Genomic DNA, 20,867 nt, shown 5'->3' with positions numbered 1-20,867 from the left:
TCATGGGACTCTGCAAAATCTGGCTAAAATATTTGTAGCCATTCTTTTAGTTCAGCAGTAAATTTTGGTGGCTCACTACAGCTTCCCAGTAGCTTGGCATCTGTATTATGTCATTTTCAATTAGACCATATTTTTCTTTAATTTGCTTATGTGAGTATCTTGAGATTTGTCACCAAATATGACTGCTAATTTTATCCCTCAATAAAGCCAGTTACTGTGTCAAAAGGTAAGATTTTATCCATTTGCCAAACTTCTTAGGAAGTCCATATTGACTCTTCTATGTGTTTACAAATAGTCTGACGCATGTTTATTGTTCCAATAAGTCTCAGAATCAAAGCTGACTTATCGGTAATTCTTGAGACTTCTTTTTTTTTTTAATTGAAATCAAAATCATATTTGTCATTCCCTAGGTGTTTTTAATTAGTCTCTATTTTTTTTTTTGTATCATAAGTCTTGCCCAAGAGTTCTCATAAGACATTTCTGTTTCCAACAGCACTGAGATTTTGCCAGCCTTTTTTATTCCTGGGGTAAAGCTCACTTTATCTAGCTAATATTAAAACACCCCAATGTTCTGTTACCTATTTACCCTCCTGTCCCCAACAGTGAGATTTTTCTGGTCCCTCCCTTAGTGCCAATTGTACTAGCTATTTGATGAACACTATCTTCATCTAAAGAAGAGGAGGCTCCAAGGTGACCTTATTGTGGCCTTCCAGTATCTGACTTCATTGCTGTCTACAACTGCTTGAAAGGAGGTTGTAGCCAGGTAGGGGTTGGTCTCTTCTCCCAGGCAACCAGCAATGGAACAAGGGGACACAGTGTCATGTTGTGCCAGGATACATCTAGGCTGGATGTTAGGAGGACGTTCTTGACAGAGAGAGTGATTTGCCATTGGAATAGGCTGCCCAGGGAGGTAGTGGAGTCACTGGATAAGGCAGTTGGTGCCATGGTCTAGTTGACTGGCTAGGGCTGGGTGCTAGGTTGGACTGGATGATCGTGGAGGTTTCTTCCAACCTGGTTGATTCTATGAAGGAGGCCTACAAAAAAGCTGTGGAGGGACTTTTCAGGATATCAGGTAGTGACAGGACTAGGGGGAATGGAGCAAAGCTGGAGATGGGGAGGAAGTCCTTCATTATGTGAATGTGAGGAGGCAGTTCTTCATTATGAGAGTGGTGAGACTCTGGAATGGGTTGTCCAGAGAGGTAGTTGAGGCCCCATCCCTGGAGGTGTTTAAAGCCAGGCTGGATGAAGCTCTGGCCAGCCTGATCTAGGGTAGGGTGTTCCTGCCCATGGCATGGGGATTGGAACTAGATGATCCTTGTGGTACCTTCCAACCCATACTGATTCTATGATTCTAAAGTGATGTGTAAGAGCATCAACCTTTTGTTGCTCTTGGTGATTTAATAAATTTACAGATGTGTCAAAGAGAGCAGGTTTAATAGAGTTAAGCCTCACTCAGTATATCTTTGGTAGTTTTATTTGTATGTGAGTTTCTTTTAAAAAGTTGCAAATGAAAAGGATAATGCTGTCTCATCTAGTGCAAAATGCTTGGATGCTAAAAGTCAATGTGACAGTGGAGAACACATTTCATAATTGTGATAGTTAAAAGATCCCAGTGGGATTTGATATCTACCAACAACCAGTAACTTTAGCACAGACAGATGGTAAAGGATGGGGGAAATACAGTTGTAGCCTCAGGCAGATACTCGACTCATGCAGCTGTTTCATGCATTCTGGCAACATGACTCAGTTAAAATCAAATAACATTCCTCATGCCAATATTTCTTACCTGCATATGAAACCAGTTGTCTTTCATTTTGTAAAAACATGATAATTCAAAGAGCATTAAAAAATGTACTGTTTCTCACACAGAATTTATATCTTGCAGCTGCACACTAATCCGAGTGAAATGGGGTAGAGTTTCACTTTATCAGCCAATCATAACTTTAAACTGTTTTTACAATTCATCGTACAGGTTTTAAAGCCAGATTTAAGTCTGTATATGAAAAATAGTCTACTTGATGTATGAAACCGTAGATTAGTCAATACGTATTTAAAGAAGTACTTCAGTAACAACAGAAGAATGACTTAAGATAGTTTACAGACTAAACCTGAATGATACACTTGGAATGCAAGTGTTGTGCCATCAGTACAGTTGTGACTGCGAGAGGACTATCTGAAAAATACAGTGTATTTGCTCAAGTAAACTCTCATCCTGGCACTCTTACACAGCTCTCATTTCTAGATGACTAGTCTATCCTATATTCTAACTGCTTGTTAGCTTTTTCATTTCTGAGAGCAGTTATGCACCAGGTGCATCTTTTGTGTCTGGGTAAGGCTACACTTGTTCATTATTGCCTTAGTTGAGAGTTGTGGAAGATGATGACCAAACAGTTAAGTTCCTGCTTGTGCCTGTGTGCCATATACGCTTACTAGGTGATTATCTTTGTCTTCCAAACACAACACTGAGAATTCAGTTGTGCCTCTGTATTGGGAAAGCTGAGTCTTGGTTCCTGTGCCCTATTTAATAATATCCTAGTGATTATTATAAACGAAAGGATTATTAATTCCTAGTATTAGTAGGACAGAAGCAAAATAATCACAAGCTGTATACTCAGCACTTCTTGTCATGTGCCAATGCTCAGGTGGTGGTTAATGCTTGAGTCTGGGGCACAGACTTGAGCCCAAATTGCATATCCCTCAGATTGTTGCACATTTCATCTGTTCTATGTGAAAATGTCAGGAGACTTGTAAGATGTTGATTTGCCCTTTTTTCCCTAGCTCAGAAGAATTTTTTTTTCCTGGGTCAAGATTATGTTTTAACAGGAATAAAAGGATTAGAAAAAACTTCTGTTGTCAATAATCTTAAAATGTATCTTTCACACCCGTATAATTTTAAACACATTTTTGGTTCTTCAGTTTTTTGGGTTTTGGTGGTGGTGGTTTGGTTGGGTTTTTTTTTTTTTTCATTCTGTACAGGCTCTGATAAATTTGTTTTAACATGCCAGAAGGGTTTTCTGCATTCTTACAGGGTTCTGGTACTTCAGGAATTAGTCATGTGGTTGTACAATATCAGTTACAGAAATGACTGCACAAGTCACTGTCCTGATCTCCACTTAGGCAATGCATTTAAATATGCTTGAACTTAGTTACACCCTTACATACTATTTTGCTAACAAACTCTTGAAAAGGCAGCTCCTAGGAATAAAAAGTTTTACACCTACTCAGTCCTTTAAAATTGTTTACTATACCAGATATGTTTTAATAGATGCCAAATCTGATATTTCAATTTTTTTTCTCTTGTCAAGCTGTTAAAAATATTACTATTCAGCATTTTTTGTCTGAACTACACCTTTCCTATTTCAGATTTGTTGTTTAGAAAGTAACTTCTTCTCTAACAGTATTTTCTGGGAAAAAAACCCCAAGAATGTTTAAACACCTTAAACAGGTTTTATGAGTTAACAATTCTACTACAATGATTCATCAGGCTACCTCTGGCTCCATGGATTTAAAGCTATCAGAGTTTACTGTTTTGTGAAAAATATGTTTTACTTTGTTTGGACATGCTTGTCATAAGTATCTCAGTATATCATTATCCTATAAAACCTCCCACTGGCAGCGTCTGGAAGGAAAATATATAGTATAAACTATAGAAGACCTAATGGCAGCTTCCTGCCAATGTTCATGCATGAGTCAACAGCATTCGTTTTTGAGTTTGCCTTTGTGAAAATATGTCACAGTCTAGTCTTTCATATGAAAGTTTTGTTTATCAGCCTAGTAGAACATATACTCACATCATCTACTTGCCTCTAGTTTTTTCCTTTTCGTTCCATGATATCTGTGTTTCTGGTCATACCACTGCTGAGTGCACACATAAATTACACACCTAAAACCACTCATCACTAGAAAATTTACTGCTTCTAATGTCTTTTTCATGAACAGTGGTGTTTATTTCTGAGTTGACTTCACTGGTAATGACTTAGCTTTGGTTCAGTTAGTTTTGCTTTTCCAAGACTCTCATTTAAATACTATAGTGTATATGGGACTGTGTGGCCTTTTAACCATAAGCCTCTGCTGGAAATATTAACATAGTTTTAGTTTATAAATGCAGCTCTTAGTAAAAGTAATAGTGGATTGCTATCTCTGTTGACTCTACTGCTTCTACTCTGCTGAAGCTAAGGGCACTATGTGGGATCACAATATATCCTCCTAATGTAGGATACAACTGGCATGCCTTTTTCTCTTTGATTCCCTATTTGGAGAAGGCTGGGGGTGGGGCACAGAGAAGGATTGCTGCCCTTTAAGATAAACTGCCTGAATCTTGATTCCTACATCCAGGAAATGTGTTACTTGGTGTGGGAAATCTTTTATCTTCTGAGTCTCTTTGGTAACTTAACTACTAACTCCACTTAATTAAAAGAGAGACGGATACTACAGATAGTCTTGGGAAAGTATGTTAGTTGTTTTTTAAATAAACCCTTCTTTAAAAATTCTATGCCAGTATTTTCATTTTTTGAATATGAAAAACTTGCTGCTTTTGTGTATTACAACAGCATAGAAAGTTGCTAGTTATTATTTTTATTATCATATGCTACTGTGCATTTGTGTTGAGGGCTACTCTTTTGTAATGACTAATTCACCCTTCTCTTGCCATGGAATGCTGTACAGCGTTACATGAAGTGCCATGAGATACACCTCAGATGAAACCATATTCATGATGCAGTACAGTAGGATATCAGTTAGTCAAACAATTTGTATGACACTAAATTTGTCTGAGTGACTCAGAGTTTGTATCAGGAGGTGTCAGTGTCAGATAGGAAGACATGTACAGCAGGGAAGTTTGGATAACCAAGATCATACTGTAAACATTTAGATTTTTTTGTTGACCAAATCCATTATGTATAGAAAGTGTACTCTGAAAGAGGTTTTCTATAAATGAAGGAATAAGATATGTAGCCTATTACTTAAATTTACCAAACAGTTCTTGTATTATAAACCATTGCTTTTGATCTTGTCATGAAGAGATTTTTAAGTGGCACCACCACAAAAATGACACCAGACTTATAAAGCTCTAATACTGAATAATTTATTTACTAATTATAAACTGTTTCTTAAAAGGAAAAAAAAGTAAACTCCTAAGTTTCAAGTGCCCAGCAATCTCTCTAGAGAAGAAAATACAAAAAAGCATATCCTATATGTATTTGCTCCACTGTTTTCTAATTTTTGTGTCTTTTGTCTTTGTTAGCCAAAGGAAAATGTACAGATAGGATTTAATTTAATTTTTTTTTACTAGCCTTGAAATTCTGTCCTCAGTAGGCCTTATACCAATGAATGTCAAGAAAAATCCATCTTTCAATAGGAAATGCATGCAGTTCTCTAAACTGCATTGCTTGAATGCATGAGAATTATTGAAAGCTCCTATGGAGATGGTGCTTTGTAGAGCTGTTTCCTATGGACTTCCTCTTGGAGAGGAGAAGGAATTTTGATGTCATTTGTGTGCATATATGTGTGCTCATTCAAGTGATTTTGATCACCAAGTGATTTTGAGCTCCAAGAAATGGGAGAAATTACATATTTGGCAATGGAAATTGGTGGTGTTCCAGGCAATATCAGATCTAAAAGTGCTAAATCCTTTAATAAATAAACCTTGATGGAGACTGAAATGTCTTGGCTTGATTTTAAAGGTGATATTATGAGGGACTTCTAGCTGTTGACTAGCCTCAAAGATAATTATCTGCACATTCCAGTCTCTTTCTGCCATCAGCAGTGCCTGAGGTCTAAATGAACAAATGTTATTTCCACCAAAAGTATGTTATATTTAGACTATTCTCATTCCCAAGCATAAGAAAACCTCATATTTGCATGTTACTGGAAATAGAGAATAAAATAATGAAGTAACTGTATCACCTGCTTCCTACATGGGAGTCGCAATTTCAGCCATTCTGTAGGCAGTTTTCTAAGTATAATATATCCTGTGACCACGGTGTTACACCATTGGTGTTACTGTTTTTGTTAGTCTGTGGATGAAGGTAAGTTTTAATTTGCTGAACATTTTGGAGGTGACATCTCTTAAAGCGCATAAATACGATGCTGCAGGTTTTGCTTGTAATATAGATCAGATGCTCAACAAATTTCATTTCTTGACTCCCATATGGGAGCTAATGCAAGAGATTCTACAGCCCATTGAAATAATATATATGCAGTTTAAGAATTAAGGAATCATATTTCTGTATCAAACACCTTGAAATGGATGGAAATTCCCCTTTTCCTTAAAAACTTAAGTCATAGTGTGTAGGCCAATTACTTGATACATGCCGAATCTAAGAACATTGTTTCACAAGCACACGTACAATAGCAGTTTGATTTTTTGGAAGGACTTAAGTGTTGGGTATAGCAGAGACTTCTGTAATAAAGTTTGTCTGTAGGACAAAAGCCTGTACAAAGGTGAGAAAGAAAGAATATATTTTTCTGTGTAAATAAGTATGTCTGTAAATGCACTCTAATATAGTTTTAATGTACCATCACTTGTGGGATTATGTGTTCCTTTGATGCAGTTTCTAGATCTTAAAAAAATACATAAAATATGCAATTTGACATAGACATAATAATCTCTGTCCTCTGAACCCAAAATTGTCTTTGGATGAGAGAGATTTAAGAGTAATAAAATATGTCCTAGTGAGAATTATTATACAGAATATGAACAGTGGCAAGGGTGTTAGTTTACATGAAAGGTCAAGCAGATCCAAAATACAGTTCTCATCAAGACCAGTTTAGGCCTCTCAGCTGGACTTTTTCTATACCCTGTCACTTAATGCCTGTATGTTTTGCCTTGAAATGAAGTGAATAATTTTGGCTTGTAGATCTGCATGTTTTCTGTTTACACACTCCTGCATTTTGCCTTCTGTCAAGAGGCTTGAAAGACTAAGAAGGAAAACAATTTTTTAGCTGAGGAGTAAAGGTCAACTTGTGTTAATTAAAGATTCTGTTATTGCCCTTTTGTTTCCTCATCTGGTGAGAAATAATGTTATTTTCTTCATCTGGGTATCCTCATTAAAACTTTTGTTGTTGTTGTTCAGTGATAATCATACAATGTAGTTGTGTTGCTTGGAAAAGAGCAAGTTCTCCTGTTCAGCATTGTTCTTTTTCCTAACAGTGCCCTGATTCATTCTTAAATGCTGCCATATTTCACAAAGAGATTGAGATGAATTTTTCAGGAGCTAGCCTGGGGTAAAAACTGTTATCAAATCTCTTTACTTTGTCTTGCTACCTTCTGATAACAATTGAGGAAAATGTTGCAGTTCCAATTTTTGTGATATCTTCCTGCTCTTGTCAGTGTTCTTTCCACCTGATTTTCTTCCATCTCAGTAATGATGCTTACAGTGAACCATTCCTGCAATTTCTTTTCTGCACTTTTGGTGTGTGTATAGTTCTGCACTCTCTCTTTGCAGCTTTGCTCTGTAGCATTGCAATTACATGTAAGGATCTGCTCAGCTGCTGCACAGTTTCCTCTTGAGCCTGTGTGCATCCAATCTTGTGGGCGTCTATGGGCCCTGTTGCTACCTTTTTGGCTTTTGCTAAGTGCTGGCAGTGCTGCTTCCAGAGGCTGTGCAATCACCCTCACATCTGGCTCCCTTTTCGCACAAGTAGCGTTTCCTGTGACTGTTGTTGAGTTCTGTTCTGCATCCTGCTCCTCCAGCACTGCTTCTTCCTCCCACAGGGAATTTCTCCCTGGTGTTGATTGGGGGAAGGCACTGTGATCTGGGACTGATTTATCCACTGAGTTTATTGCTGCGTACTAAGTGTGGGGATAGTTTCACAAACAGGGAGCTACTACTTGAGGAACATTTCTATTTAACTATCTCAGAGTTTGACTCACTGATTGTTAGCTGCCTTCATGGAAGAATTGCTGTTGACAAATTCTAGGTTGCTGTTTTTTCCTCTGTCACACAATCATTTCACATCTTAATAATTGTAATGTTTAGGTGTTATTTTGTTGTCTCCTTCAGGCTTCCTCTGACTGTATTATGGGTTGTCCTATCCTGAGCAGACTCACAAGCACTTCAGTTCTCTTCCTGTTGACTGATCTGTTCCTGAACTCACCTTCTAAAGCAGATATTTTTCTTCTTGTAAGAAATATTTCCTTCTTTTTTTCCCTCCCCCCCCCCCCCCCGAGAAGCACTAAAAGTTAGACAAAATATTTAATTCTGAGGCTTAGGTGCAGTTTATTTGACCCATAAAGGAGGATCCCATATTGCTAAACTCACACTACTTATGCTTGTACCCTGTCAGAAACAATTATCTTAGCCGTTTGTAGTCCTGCTCCATGTGTTCTCCTGTTGCAACCAGCAACAGAACGAAGGAACAGAGTCTCGAGTTGTGCCAGGGGAGGTATAGGCTGGATGTTAGGAGAAAGTTCTTGACAGAGTGATTTGCCATTGGAATGAGCTGCCCAGGGAGGTGGAGTCGCTGTTCCTGGAGGTGTTCAAGACTGGATGGGGCACTTAGTGCCATGGTCTAGTTGACTGGCTAGGGCTGGGTGCTAGGTTGGACTGGATGATCTTGGAGGTTCTCTTCCAACCTGGTTGAGTCTATGATTCTGTGTTTCACCTCTTGCTCTGGATAAACTTTAAGTGAGAATGTAACTGCCAACTGCTATACCAAATACAAATTTTTTTTATTAGACTCATAAATGGATGTGGCAGAGCTAGAACTTAGGTTTTTCATGTAGAGGAATACTATGACTGTTGTTAAGATTATTTATATAGCTCATGACGCATAATCTACGTTAGGTATTTGTTTTAGTTTTTAAGTGCATAGCGTGTTCATTGCACTGTGACTTTTATAGGTGTGCCAAACAACAACAACAAAAGACATAAAAATGCCATAGAATTAGAAAAATGGGAAAGACTATTTGCAGTAAGACATGAGCCTAGATACAGCTTCCTTGGGTATTCAGTACCCACTCAGTTAAAAGTCACCGTACTAAAGATGGTATCAAATTTCTTTGATGCAGGTATAACCTTGTTACCAGTTGAATGAATCTTTGTTTATCTTGCTCCTTACTAATATTATTTAGCTTTTAACAAAACTAGATGAGAAACTGTTTTCTGAGATTTCTTACATAAAATTATCCATGTATTTTGATACAATGACTTTTCACTTGAGTATATCTTACTTGCTGTTTCGTAATATATAAGCACGTTGTACTGCATGGAGAAACTCTTATGTACATAAACTACCTGCTCACAGTAAGACTTTACACATGTTGAATGAACCTCTGCTACTTTTGGAAACATTCTAGGGAGAGGCATTCCTGACTTAAGTAATATATATGGATTATGGATTTAAAGCAGTGGGTAAGTTGCTTTGTGCAGTGTAACCTAGCAAGTGTGCTAAGAATCAGCTTTTGGCAAGAAAACTCCCAATTTGCCCTCTCTCCCTGAAGCTGACCTGGAGGATGAAATAGTAGATGTGTGTATGATTCTAGGCATGCCTTCTCCAAAGATCAACATTTGTACACACTTTAGTCACCTTTTATACGCAGTGCTATTGACATTAACCAGAGAGGCCGGTCTGACAGCGCTGTACTTTAACACCAGTTAAAGAGTTGCTCTGCTCTACTTGCTTGGTTTATCTAAAAAGTCTCAACACTGAAATCACACAGCATAATTGTTTTCAGTCTATGAGAGTTCTCTTCCAGATACGATATCCTGTAGGACAAGTGAATGTCCTACTGAAATGAATGTATGTTCAATAGTTTATTCAAAGCTAATTCAAGTACATTTTTGGTTGTACTTCAATATTGAATTGAGCCTTATTGATATTTATAAATTATTTTTATGTGCTTTTATTTGCACAACTATACAACATCCATAATATTACTTGATTAGTTCTGTGTGGAGTCAAACAAATGTAAGTTACAGCAACATTGAAGCACTCAGCTACTTAAAACAATTACTAAATTGCTCAAATGAAGCTCAGTAGAAAAGGAGAGACAATTAATAAGATATGACAAGAAAAAAATCACTCCTCAAACTAAAATGTAAGAAAATATTGCTACTCTTTCTGTAAAGTAAAATTGCACAGTTGCTCAGGTGCTTGGTCTTGCTTCCACCAAAGAGCACATCTGGGTACCTTCTAGAGCTGAACAAGGTAGATGGTGAGTTAGGCCTTGTCAGCATGAGGTTTTGCCTTGAACAAAACACTTTTTGACTGATACTTGCAAGGCTTTGAACACTGTATTGTTAGTGACATGGTCTTAAGTTATTTTTCTTTAATTTAGATAGTATTGCAAAACCAGAATGTGATGCTAACTACTCTATCACATAACTGTATTTTGCTGCTAGTGAAAGAGCATTTATTTGGAGTCAAACATTCCAGTTGTGTCTTCCAAGAGTCTTATGCCATTCTGCTTTTCAGTTTTACAGGAGGTCTCCTTCACATTTTCACGCTGCCTAACAGCTGAAACTTCTTGAGAATATTATAACTGGAGACTTGTTGGGCTTCATAAAATGAAGTGTTTAAATAGATGATAGTGTAACTGGAAATGCAGCGCAAGCATTGTTTTTGTGTGTGTTTGAGAATAGTGTTTGTTTTCATATGTCTACAAGACAATAGATGGCAGTTGTTGGTGTTGCTTCTGGTACTTGCTGTGGTTTGGATTTTGAGGATTATTCTGTTCAACTGATTATTATCATTATTTTCCAAAATTATTTAATATTTTTTTCAGTTGTAGGTGAAATCTTTAGACTGATTGTAAGTCCAGATAATTAATGCAATAATTATATTGTTGTGCTCCCATATTTTATTGAAGTACTGAGATGTAGTATAAATTGATTTTCTGTCAGTATCAAGAAAGTTTGATCATTTCAATGCAATTCCCAGAACTGTCCTGCAAATCCTAAGTAACTTAATAGAGGCTGCTATGTTGTTAATCCTTCCACTTAGGATATGTATTTCCTTCATTCTATGGGAGTCTAGTAAATACTAGAGTATTTTTATGTAGAGCTAGATACACATCTCTGTCGTAATATCATGCCAGTTTAAATCCACATGACTAGCAGCCACTATGGGACAGCCAGCAATGAAGTACTGAAGAAACTAAAGCAGCTTTGCTCCTTCAATGTGGTCCCTATTGGTCTTGATGGGAAATACATCCTATACTTGTACCACATCTCTTTTTTTATCTGAATGAAACTAAACCTTATGTGTTATTACCATAGCACTTAGCAAGAGGATTAAAATATTTTAAATCCTACTTTATGTAATAGGGTAACCTCCATAAGCTTTCTGATTTCAAATTCAGCAGCATGGCATCTCATTCGGTAATTGTGCTATTGTGCTGTTGTGTTCCTATGGAGATGGTAAGGCATTTCATGAGGGGTGCTATTTCAGAGCTTCAGGTAATTTGTCTTGTACTACCACTGCATTGTGGTTGATATCATTGGGCTCTACTTGCTTAGTCTATTAAGATTTAAGGAAAAAACACAAACCCCACTAATTTGAAAATGAACTGCTGTCCTGGATTGTATAAATGTTCTACATAATTGTCTGTCAAATTCTTAGGGTGTTTATTTTATAGCTTATATGCAGTCTAGAATATAGTTATGCTTTTTTTCTTTGAGAATACCCAAAATAATGAGACACAACATATGTCTAATTTCTTCATTTGGCAAGGTTCGGGAGCTTCAGCCCCCATAACTGTACTGGTTTTGTTAAATCAGTTTCCTGGATTGAAAAGCTGTGATGAAAGAAGTCAAAGGTTGAGGTATTTGGCTGCAGTTGACAAATGAGATGGGAAGAGAGTGGAAGGGAGGGTAAAAAATACTTTATTTTCATGTGTTGCAAAGCTTTATATGACACTTGGCTACCCTGCTTTTGTGAAAAGCACCTTACTAATGAAACTGTTTAGGCAGTTGTACACTGTTAAAAAAAATCAATTAAACCCAGGGAGAAACAAGGTAATTAGAAAGCATAGTACAGGACAGTTTCGTCGATTTTAAGAGCAGTAAATCGGCACGTGTTGGGCCTCCTGTAGATCTGTCATTAGGCATGAAATAGATTGGCTCTCTGTGAATCTATCATCTGCTGGTGCTGGATCCTGGGATGCCTGGTACTCGTCCTTCACTAGGCAAAGCATAGGCAATCCATTAGAGTAAAGAGCTGAAGCCTCCAGCCTGTGAGTGAGAAGAGCTGGTAAGTGGATGTTTGTGTGTACAGCTCCAGGTTTCTCTCTGTTTTCCCTCATCTCTGTAAATGTGTTATCTATGTCCTTTTAGTCTGGTGACAGAATAAATTTGTAGGTAAGCCACAAAGAGTGACTTGAAATAACACCGTCTTTACCTTTTTGCAATCATGTTTCTTTATGGGGAAAAAAATCTAGTACAGTTTTAATTAAAATCATCTCAATAGAACTGGAAATAACTGAAATTTTTAGTGTGTACCTTGGCAAAACCAGCAACAACAAAAACCTGAAATCCATTTTTGTAGCAGATGGGAAAAAATTGACTCTGTGGATTTTTACACTGACTGACATCCTCTTATGAAACTGCAGTTGACATAAGCCTGTAATAGTTTGTTAAAATTGAAAAAGAAGTATTTACAGTGGTTTTTATTCTTGTATCAAAGTGAAGAATATATTAGTAGGATTTATTTTATGAACTTTATATAGTAAAGTGAAATAATTATCTGTATGTAGTAACACAAGATTAAGTTTTAAATTGAAGTAGGTATGAAGTTATTGTATAGCTACTGATACTTGAAAAAGCCATCTACGGAAATCCAAACCTCTTGTATTTATCACCAATATAGCTGCTAAAATGAAGTACCAGCCCTTTAAAGATAGATACACTAATAATACCAACCTCAGATGCTGGAAAGATGCCAGCTCTTGGTGATCCTGTAGAAATACATTGTACTTGAACTGAGAAAACATGCAATTGTGCCTGCCTCCACTAATTCTCACACACTGAAACAGTATTATGTTAGCATCAGTTGTGCTGAGCCAAATCCAATCTGGAATTAAGAATGCTCCAGGGCATTTTTATTAAACTGTCATTCATTTGAACTCTAACCTTCTTTAATTTGCAGAATCTGGTAACACAGATGTATTCTTCAGCCGTATTCGTTTCTTATCTTGGTGTAAAACACTGATGGTAGAAGTTGAAAATGTGAAGCTGCAGAATTAATAGAAAGTGTTCATTTAAAATAGCCTCAAAGCTAAGAAAGAACTGTAGAGTTTGCTGGATTTCTGTTGTTCTGAAATGTAAACTTTAGTCCTGGTTTTGATAACATCCTTGAGGTGCTGAAGTCAGGCACATGGGAAAACTGGCTTTTATTAGGAAATGTAAGGCAAAAATTGAGGTGATTGTCTCACAAAGGGGAAGAAAACCCAGTTAGTACTGTATTCAGGGTGCAGAGATTTACCAGCAAAAAACTTTGATACTCATTGATGTTCTCACAGTAAACTCTTTCAAAACATGAGTTCTTACTTTTAAATTCTGTCTGAAATGACAATGTCTGTGCTCAGCAGTAGTTAGACTGAGAGATGTAGTGGGGAAAGAATGAGATAGCTTGCAGGCACAATGCCTTGCTGGGCAGAGGGTCAGGGAGCCTGCAGGTGATAACTCTGTCCTGCCTCAGGTGCATCTGCAAGGCCAAGGCTGGCATTGGTCTGCTTCTTGCTGTGCTGGGGAGGGCCCCTTTGTCACGGTGCACACTAACAGTGCCTGGTCTGCTTAGCACTGGAAGGACTGGAAATGCTGCCAGGGTTTTAGGGCATGGTAGTGACCAAGAGCATTCACTTTTAGAAACTTTTGTAAGTAAGGATCTTAAAGCTTCAGGGAGAAAAATCATTGGATGAGACCTTAGAGGTAACAAATAGGATCATGAATGCAAACTTTGAGCCTTTGTACAACGGTAAGAGGATATTGATGTGTTATTTGGCCATTATTGAAATGATATTTCAATTGGCTACTCATCTCAGTATCTTGCAAGTGGAAAAACTAAGGAGCAACTGAAAGGTGGGACTATAACAGTGCTTTGGAGAGGAAAGGACTCCTAGATGCATACTATTCTCTAGGTGAAATATCCCTGAAGAAGCAAAGAAGTATCTGCCATAGATGAGAAATTAATATTTCTTACAGTTGGACTAAGAGGCGATAAAGCAACACTAACCTTTTTTTTCCCTCCCTTGTCATTTAAATTCCAACATCAATGGAGAGAACATGCTTATTTTAAGAGTTGGGTTTGGTTTACAATGCTTTTTTTTCTTAGACTTTTATATGTAGATACTATTTCCTTAAGTGTCTAAAGTCAACTTTCCATTGTATCTGCTACGGCTATATAATAAACATGCTAAGATGACTGTGTGCAGCTTTAGCATTCATATATGCACATTTTGTAGTAATTGATTAAAAAAATCCCCCAGTTTTTTCTACACAAGCCTACTAGTTGAATTCTGCTGTAGATGTTAGTGAGGCAGCTAACTACATAAATGTACAACTATGAACTTGAGTCACATTCAGAAAGTGAAGGCAGAACTTGCTGGCAAAGTGTAAATGAAAGTATAACTTTCAAGTTTACATGTGTGAATGATGTGGTTTGAAAAAGTTAGCATATTTAAATTTGTAAAGGTTTTTTTTCTCTCTTTTAAATTTTGGTCTCTTTTGTTGGATAATAGGAAGTATGTTATTGATATGCATTAACCAATCTGTGTACTAAATTCTGAACCTGTAGGAAAAGGAGTGCAATGATAATAAAGATACGGAAGTGCTACTGATACCTTTTCATGCACTCGTATTCCAAACAGATCTGCCAAGTGTGGAATGATGTGGTGAGGCAAGAGGCTGCATGAGCAAATAACTTTTCAGTCTTCCATCCTTATTACTGCTACCATGAATATATGTCCTAGCTAACAGAGGCTATTCATGAGTCTGATTCTGTGAATATAATCATTTAACTCTCACTGAAATTTTCTGCTGCCAGGCAGATGTCGTGTGCAGTCTTTGTTCTGTATTGTGTTCTTTAAATAATAGATCATATCATGCTCTTTTTTTAAACTTCTGAGTTATGTGTTCTGCAAAGATGAAGATGTTCTAAATTCCTGTAATAGGCAATTTATCTTAAATCTAGTTGACAATTACTAATGGTAGAGAAAGAATAGGATCATCCTAACTTTCCATTTCATACTTTCAGGGGTACAATTTTCATGAGGAAAATAACCCAGTTGTTATTAGAGAGAGATCAGACATTTGAAGTTCAGAATCATAGAACTGTTTGGGTTAGAAAGGACCTGTAGATTCAATGCAGTCAAAACCTCTGCTCCAAATAAGCATGACTCTCAAATTGAATCAAATTCTTCAGAAGTCACTGAGTCAAGATCTGAAAATACTCAAGGACTGGAGATTCTACTGCTTCCCTGGACACGCTGTTCTGCACAGAAGGGTGTGCAGTTTCATGGAAAATACATGGATTGTTATATTAAAATCTGTATTTTTAAAGATCCTATCTGTATGCAGCAGTGGCACAGATTAAGTTCTGTTGGCTCTGTTTTGTGTGAATGTTGTCTGTTACTTGGTGGATTCATGGAAACATTAGGGTTCTTTTTGCACTTAAAGACTACTTTAACTCATTTTATAAGTGAGTTACGGTGAGAATAGATTCAAACAACCATTTGTTTAAAATTCCATTTGTATGGCTGTTTTTTTATTAACATAGATTTAAGACTTACTTTTTGAATACTGAGCTTAAAAAGTTCTCTCTTTTAGGTAGAAGAGTTGATGAATGCTCTGGAAAAGACTAGACAAGAATTAGACTCTACCAAAGCCCGCCTTGCCTCAACACAGCAGTCTTTGGCTGAAAAAGAAGCACATCTGGCCAACCTGAGAATAGAGAGAAGAAAACAGCTTGAAGAAATTCTAGAAATGAAGTAAGCACATTGATTTCTCTAATTTATACAAAAAATCAAAATTACTGCTTTTTAAACCATAAAAGAAAGACTGTTTTTCAGTGGGTTTTATGATGTATATATTCAAGTTTGAGTCTAAGGGCACTGTAATAGTTTTAAGACAGTTGAATTCTTTTTAAAACAGAGAAATGCAAAAAATTTCATTTTAGAAGTACTCAAGTGACATGAGAAGAGTTTTTGGACTGCTGTCCTTTTGCTACATGCAAATAAAGTATTAGCACAGTGTAACTTCCATGGTAAATTGAGGGTCAAAGGCCTTATCTTTCAGCTAGAATTCTATGTTGGAGTTTCTGTTAGCAACAAATTCAAGGAATGGGTTTTTAACAGCTTTATGTGGGTGGTGCAAAGATTATAATATTGGTTAAAAAAACCTCACAAATCCAAAAACCAAATTGCATCACATTTTCACTAACTACATATATACAGAACGGAAAAGGAAGACAGACGCACAATTTAAACTGAAATTCCTACCCACAGTAAAGGTAGGTATCTGCAATTATGGGATGTTAAAGCTGTGATAGGATCTTTAAAACTGGTAGAAGAGTGAACCTGTTACAACTTGGCTGGACTGGTAAGTGTATAGTTAGCATTCAAAGAGAAAATTCACAGTTGTTATTTTGAAATGGTTTTGCTGAGGATGGTTAAAAAGAACACAAACCAAACCCAAAACACTTAAGCCACATGAGATTTCAGCTAAGTTGCTGTAGATATCTTTACATTTTAAAGGATGATCAACAATGAGAAAATTTTGGTTTAATAATATTATTGTAAATAAGACACAGGGAAAATGGAGGTCTATTGTTAATATAGTTCCATAAAGATATGTTTTAAGAATGGCTGCCACATAATGCAAGCATGGAAATACCATAATGGAAGCATCCATATTTCCAGTGAAATTGGGAGAGCTTCTGCCTTTGGCTTTCATGAGGTCTATATTGGTGCAGAGAAGTGGAAGTACATATGAATTGGAGTAGTATGTGATATTTCATTCCATAATAGATACTTTTAATTTTTAGTTTTCTGATTTTTTTTTACATACATATTGTTTCACCTATCTTAACTCAGATACTCAGTGCCAGTATATTTCATCCAGCATCTCTTTTCTGCACAGTGCTTGGGTCTGTTTGTCTGAGTGAATGTTTAGGTTTTGTCCTAATGGTAAGGTTTTAATTTTCTTTGCATCATAACTAGAAATTATTGAGCATTATATGGAAAAAAATCTTCAGCCTAGGAAGTGAGCTTGGCAAAAAGTGGTGAAGTTTGATTTTCTTTTCAGCTGTTCTGTTTGATGAATAAAGTCTGTGTGGAAGGTACTTGTGATGGAGGATGCAGTAGCAAAGGTTCAAGTTAGGAACAGTTTAGAATTTAGAATGAGATGAAAATGTACTCAAGTTTTAGCATCTACACTGTAAAAAAATAGTAACATTAAAATTGCAAATTAGCATATAAAAGCTACTAAATTCTAGTTTAATATTTGTAGCTTGATAGATTTTGGTGGTGTGGGTTTTTTTTTTTTTTTGGTAGACATTGGCATAGCTTCTTTTGTAAAATACTTCTTTCTTTTTCCCTTTCTTCCCTCTTTTTGTTTTTCCTATTGGATTCTTATTTCCTACTTTGTTAGCTGTATATATATATATTTTTTTTTCCTGCCATTATTATTTTTCTATCAAGCAATTTGCTTTTTTTTTTTCATTTTTAATTTGGAACCAACATAATTTGCAATTCTGTCTTCATAACAACTCCTCTAATCTGTCATAATAAAATACAATTAATTATTATGCATACTTCTTCCTACTTGGGCCACAGAGGGGTGCCTGATCTTCTACTAGGTAGCTTTCCAGGTTATCTATCCCTGTGTTGTTACCTGTAAAAGACTGATGCCCTCACTCATACACAAATTACTCCCCCTGAAATCTGTGACTCAGCTAATAAGTTAGAATTAGAACACATTGTCAATAGAAAAACATCTCTTTTATTACTATTCTAAATTTTATTTTACTTGAATTTCTGAGAAATATGTTGCAAGGCTGAGTTAATATTAAAGTTGGAATCACACAGCTGTTGCAGGAGATAAGAATTAGAGTTAATGAACAAAACAAAATACATAAAGTCCCAGCACTTTTATAGCTTTATATTACTGAACAGAACATATGTAATAATGACAGAAATTAACATGATTGTGTTTGTTTTTTTTTTAAACTAACTCTTAACAGCTTTGGTACTGAATGAAAGAGGCAAAAATAATCACTCGTTTTTTTTTTTTTTAATCTCTGTGTATAGGAAGCTAGAGAATCATAGAGTGGTTTAGGTTGGAAGGGACCTTCAAAGGTCATCTAGTCCAACCCTGCTGCAGTAAGCAGGGACATCCTCTACTAGATTGCATTGCTGAGAGCCTTGTTGAGCCTGACCTTGAATATGTCCTGAGATGAAATTAAAATCTTAACCATAGATTATTCTAACACACTGTACTAAACAGCATAAATTAATAGCTACATATGTATTAGTGTCTTTTAGAAATAATTCAGATGTTTTATTACACTAGTTCCACTTTTTAAATTGCTCTCTGAAATGTGTATGACCAAAAACCCCTTAGTATGTTCTGTTGTAGTGCAGCAGTTATAGTATATATGGCATTGCTTAATTTTTTTAATGAACAAGGTATTCTTAAAACCAGATTGCTGACGCTAGCTGAGACTAAGGCATCCACTGACAGAACAATGATTCTTTGCTGTAGTAATACAGTAGTGTCCCTTCGATCTGATAGTGTGATGGTTTGGGTGTTCCCCACCCCCCCACACTTTAGAAATCACCTAGACTAGACTCAGCCAGCTCTGGAAATATGAATGAAGCTTATTATTTACAGCTAGCACAATATAAGAGCAGATATTTTCAGTATATACAGTTGTATACAAGGTAAAAAGGTAATACAGAAACACAACTCTCCTCCCAGAAACCTGAGTCCCCAGGAGGGGCTCTCAACCACCCCTTCACCTTTCCTCTACCCCTCTCAATCTTACCCCAGTCCCAAGGAAGAACAGAGGTTCAGCCATGGGGGTTAGGAAGCAAAGTGGATTAGTCCAAAGTGGAGGGTGAGGTTAGAGAGATGCAGCTCAGCCAGCAGCCCAAGTGAGAGTGGTTATCTAATGTTTTAATTTCTTGTTCCTATACATCTCAGCAAGTCTGTGAGTGAAGTAGACATCACCATTGTTTTCCTTTCACAGCCTGTAATCTAGTTCTTCTCACCAAAACATTCTAGCCTGCTTCAAACTAGCACAGATAGTTAAGATAATTTATTAATTGGCAGCATTGACTATGACTTCTATTTGTAATTAAGTAATATTGAGTTCCTACAGGTTTTGGCTGCTACTGCCAGTTAAATAGGCATGAACTGTGTTTTTAAGAACATTCGTGATGATTTCCTATGCTTATATTATGTTCAAGTTCCAAATGTAACTCTGCATTCTGCACCCATCTGGTTGACATTGCCAAGATCCATCTTAATTTACTGGCTACAATCAGGTGTCAGTTTTAGATGACTTCAGTTGTTGTTCTGTGTTCTTCTATACATTGAGTTATTTAAGGATGTTTAGAATGAAAATGGGTAACAACTTAGTCTTTTCATTTCTGCTTGGTCTTTCTGAACTGGAAACTAGAGAAGCACCTTTCAAAGTAGAGTCAGTTTGCTGTAAGGAGATAAACATCAAGTTAGTCTTAATTTAATGCCAACACATTAAACAAAAAATAAAGAATCCCCAAGCATTGTTTGAAAAAGAGCTTGCATTTGCATGTTACTTTCTAAATGTGTGATTTATTTTTCTTTCCATATGTCTATTAAAAATATGACTATATTAGTTCTGGAGGAAATATTTTTGTTATGGTCATATTATTTTAGCAGTGCACACATAACTCATACTGACATTAATGGATGTTACGCATACACGTTAAGGGTAAAATGCAGCATGTGTTCATATCCATCATTTTGCCTAATTGTCATAGTGCTTTGTGCTCTTTCTATCTCTGAGCATTAGCAAATCCATGTACTGGTAGTATTTTAATAATGTTAGTATTTCTAAAAATTGTGGTTTATTGTCTATAGAAATAATTCAGTTGGCCCAAACTTAAAAATTGGTACTTAGAAATACACATCAAAGCTGCTGTTCCTAGATACTATTTTTGTTTTCTGAGTCTGCAAGAAAGAGCACAGCCTTCTGAAAACATTTTTTAGCCCTTCCCCCCAAGAAGCACTAAAAGTTACACAAAATATTTAATTCTGAGGCTTAAGTGCAGTTTGTTTGACCCATAAGAGAGGATCCCATATTGCTAAACTCACACTACTTATGCTTGTACCTTGTCAGAAACAATGAATTTAGATGTTTGTAGTCCTGCTCTATGTGTTCTCCAGTTGCAACCAGCAACAGAACAAGGGGACAGAGTCTCAAGTTGTGCCAGGGGAGGTATAGGTTGGATGTCAGGAAGAAGTTCTTGACAGAGAGAGTGATTTGCCATTGGAATGAGCTGCCCAGGGAGGTGTTGGAGTCACCATCCCTGGAGGTGTTCAAAAAAAAGACTGGATGGGACACTTAGTGCCATGGTCTAGTTGACTGGCTAGGGCTGGGTGCTAGGTTGGACTGGATGATCTTGGAGGTCTCTTCCGACCCGGTTGAGTCTATGATTCACAAGGGTTGAGTCTATGATTCACAAGGCTTGCCTGAAAAAGCTTATTCATTTTGTAATACAGAGAGCTTCAAAGTAGGAGAAGTTTCTGTGCTGTGGCAGAGGGGTTTTTTTGGATGCTTCAGAATTGCTATATAACTGTATAAATAGATGAATGAGCATTTATAGAGTGTTAAAATTGCTTTATATGTGAATGTGGAATCGATGTCTTTCCTTATGGAAAGTGGAT

General features: G+C 36.6%; 1 protein-coding gene across 5 annotated transcripts in view; it reads left to right on the top strand.

Annotated features, from left to right (window-relative positions):
- Window positions 1-20,867, top strand: part of ERC2 (ELKS/RAB6-interacting/CAST family member 2) — a 486,963-nt gene that overhangs the window by 258,372 nt on the left and 207,724 nt on the right. For all 5 annotated transcript variants that reach the window (XR_010305235.1, XR_010305234.1, XR_010305232.1 and 2 more), the window contains one exon: window positions 15,765-15,925. Coding sequence is in view for 1 of the 5 variants with exons in the window: in XM_064156707.1 (XP_064012777.1) it covers window positions 15,765-15,925 (161 nt within the window). In the remaining 4 variants the exon portion in view is untranslated. The remainder of the gene's footprint in view (window positions 1-15,764; window positions 15,926-20,867) is intronic.

This window comes from Pogoniulus pusillus, chromosome 16 (genome assembly GCF_015220805.1).
Source record: "Pogoniulus pusillus isolate bPogPus1 chromosome 16, bPogPus1.pri, whole genome shotgun sequence".
Lineage (NCBI taxonomy): Eukaryota > Metazoa > Chordata > Aves > Piciformes > Lybiidae > Pogoniulus > Pogoniulus pusillus.
The sequence above is the reverse complement of the archived record's forward strand: the minus strand, read 5'-3'. Positions and strand labels throughout refer to the sequence as shown.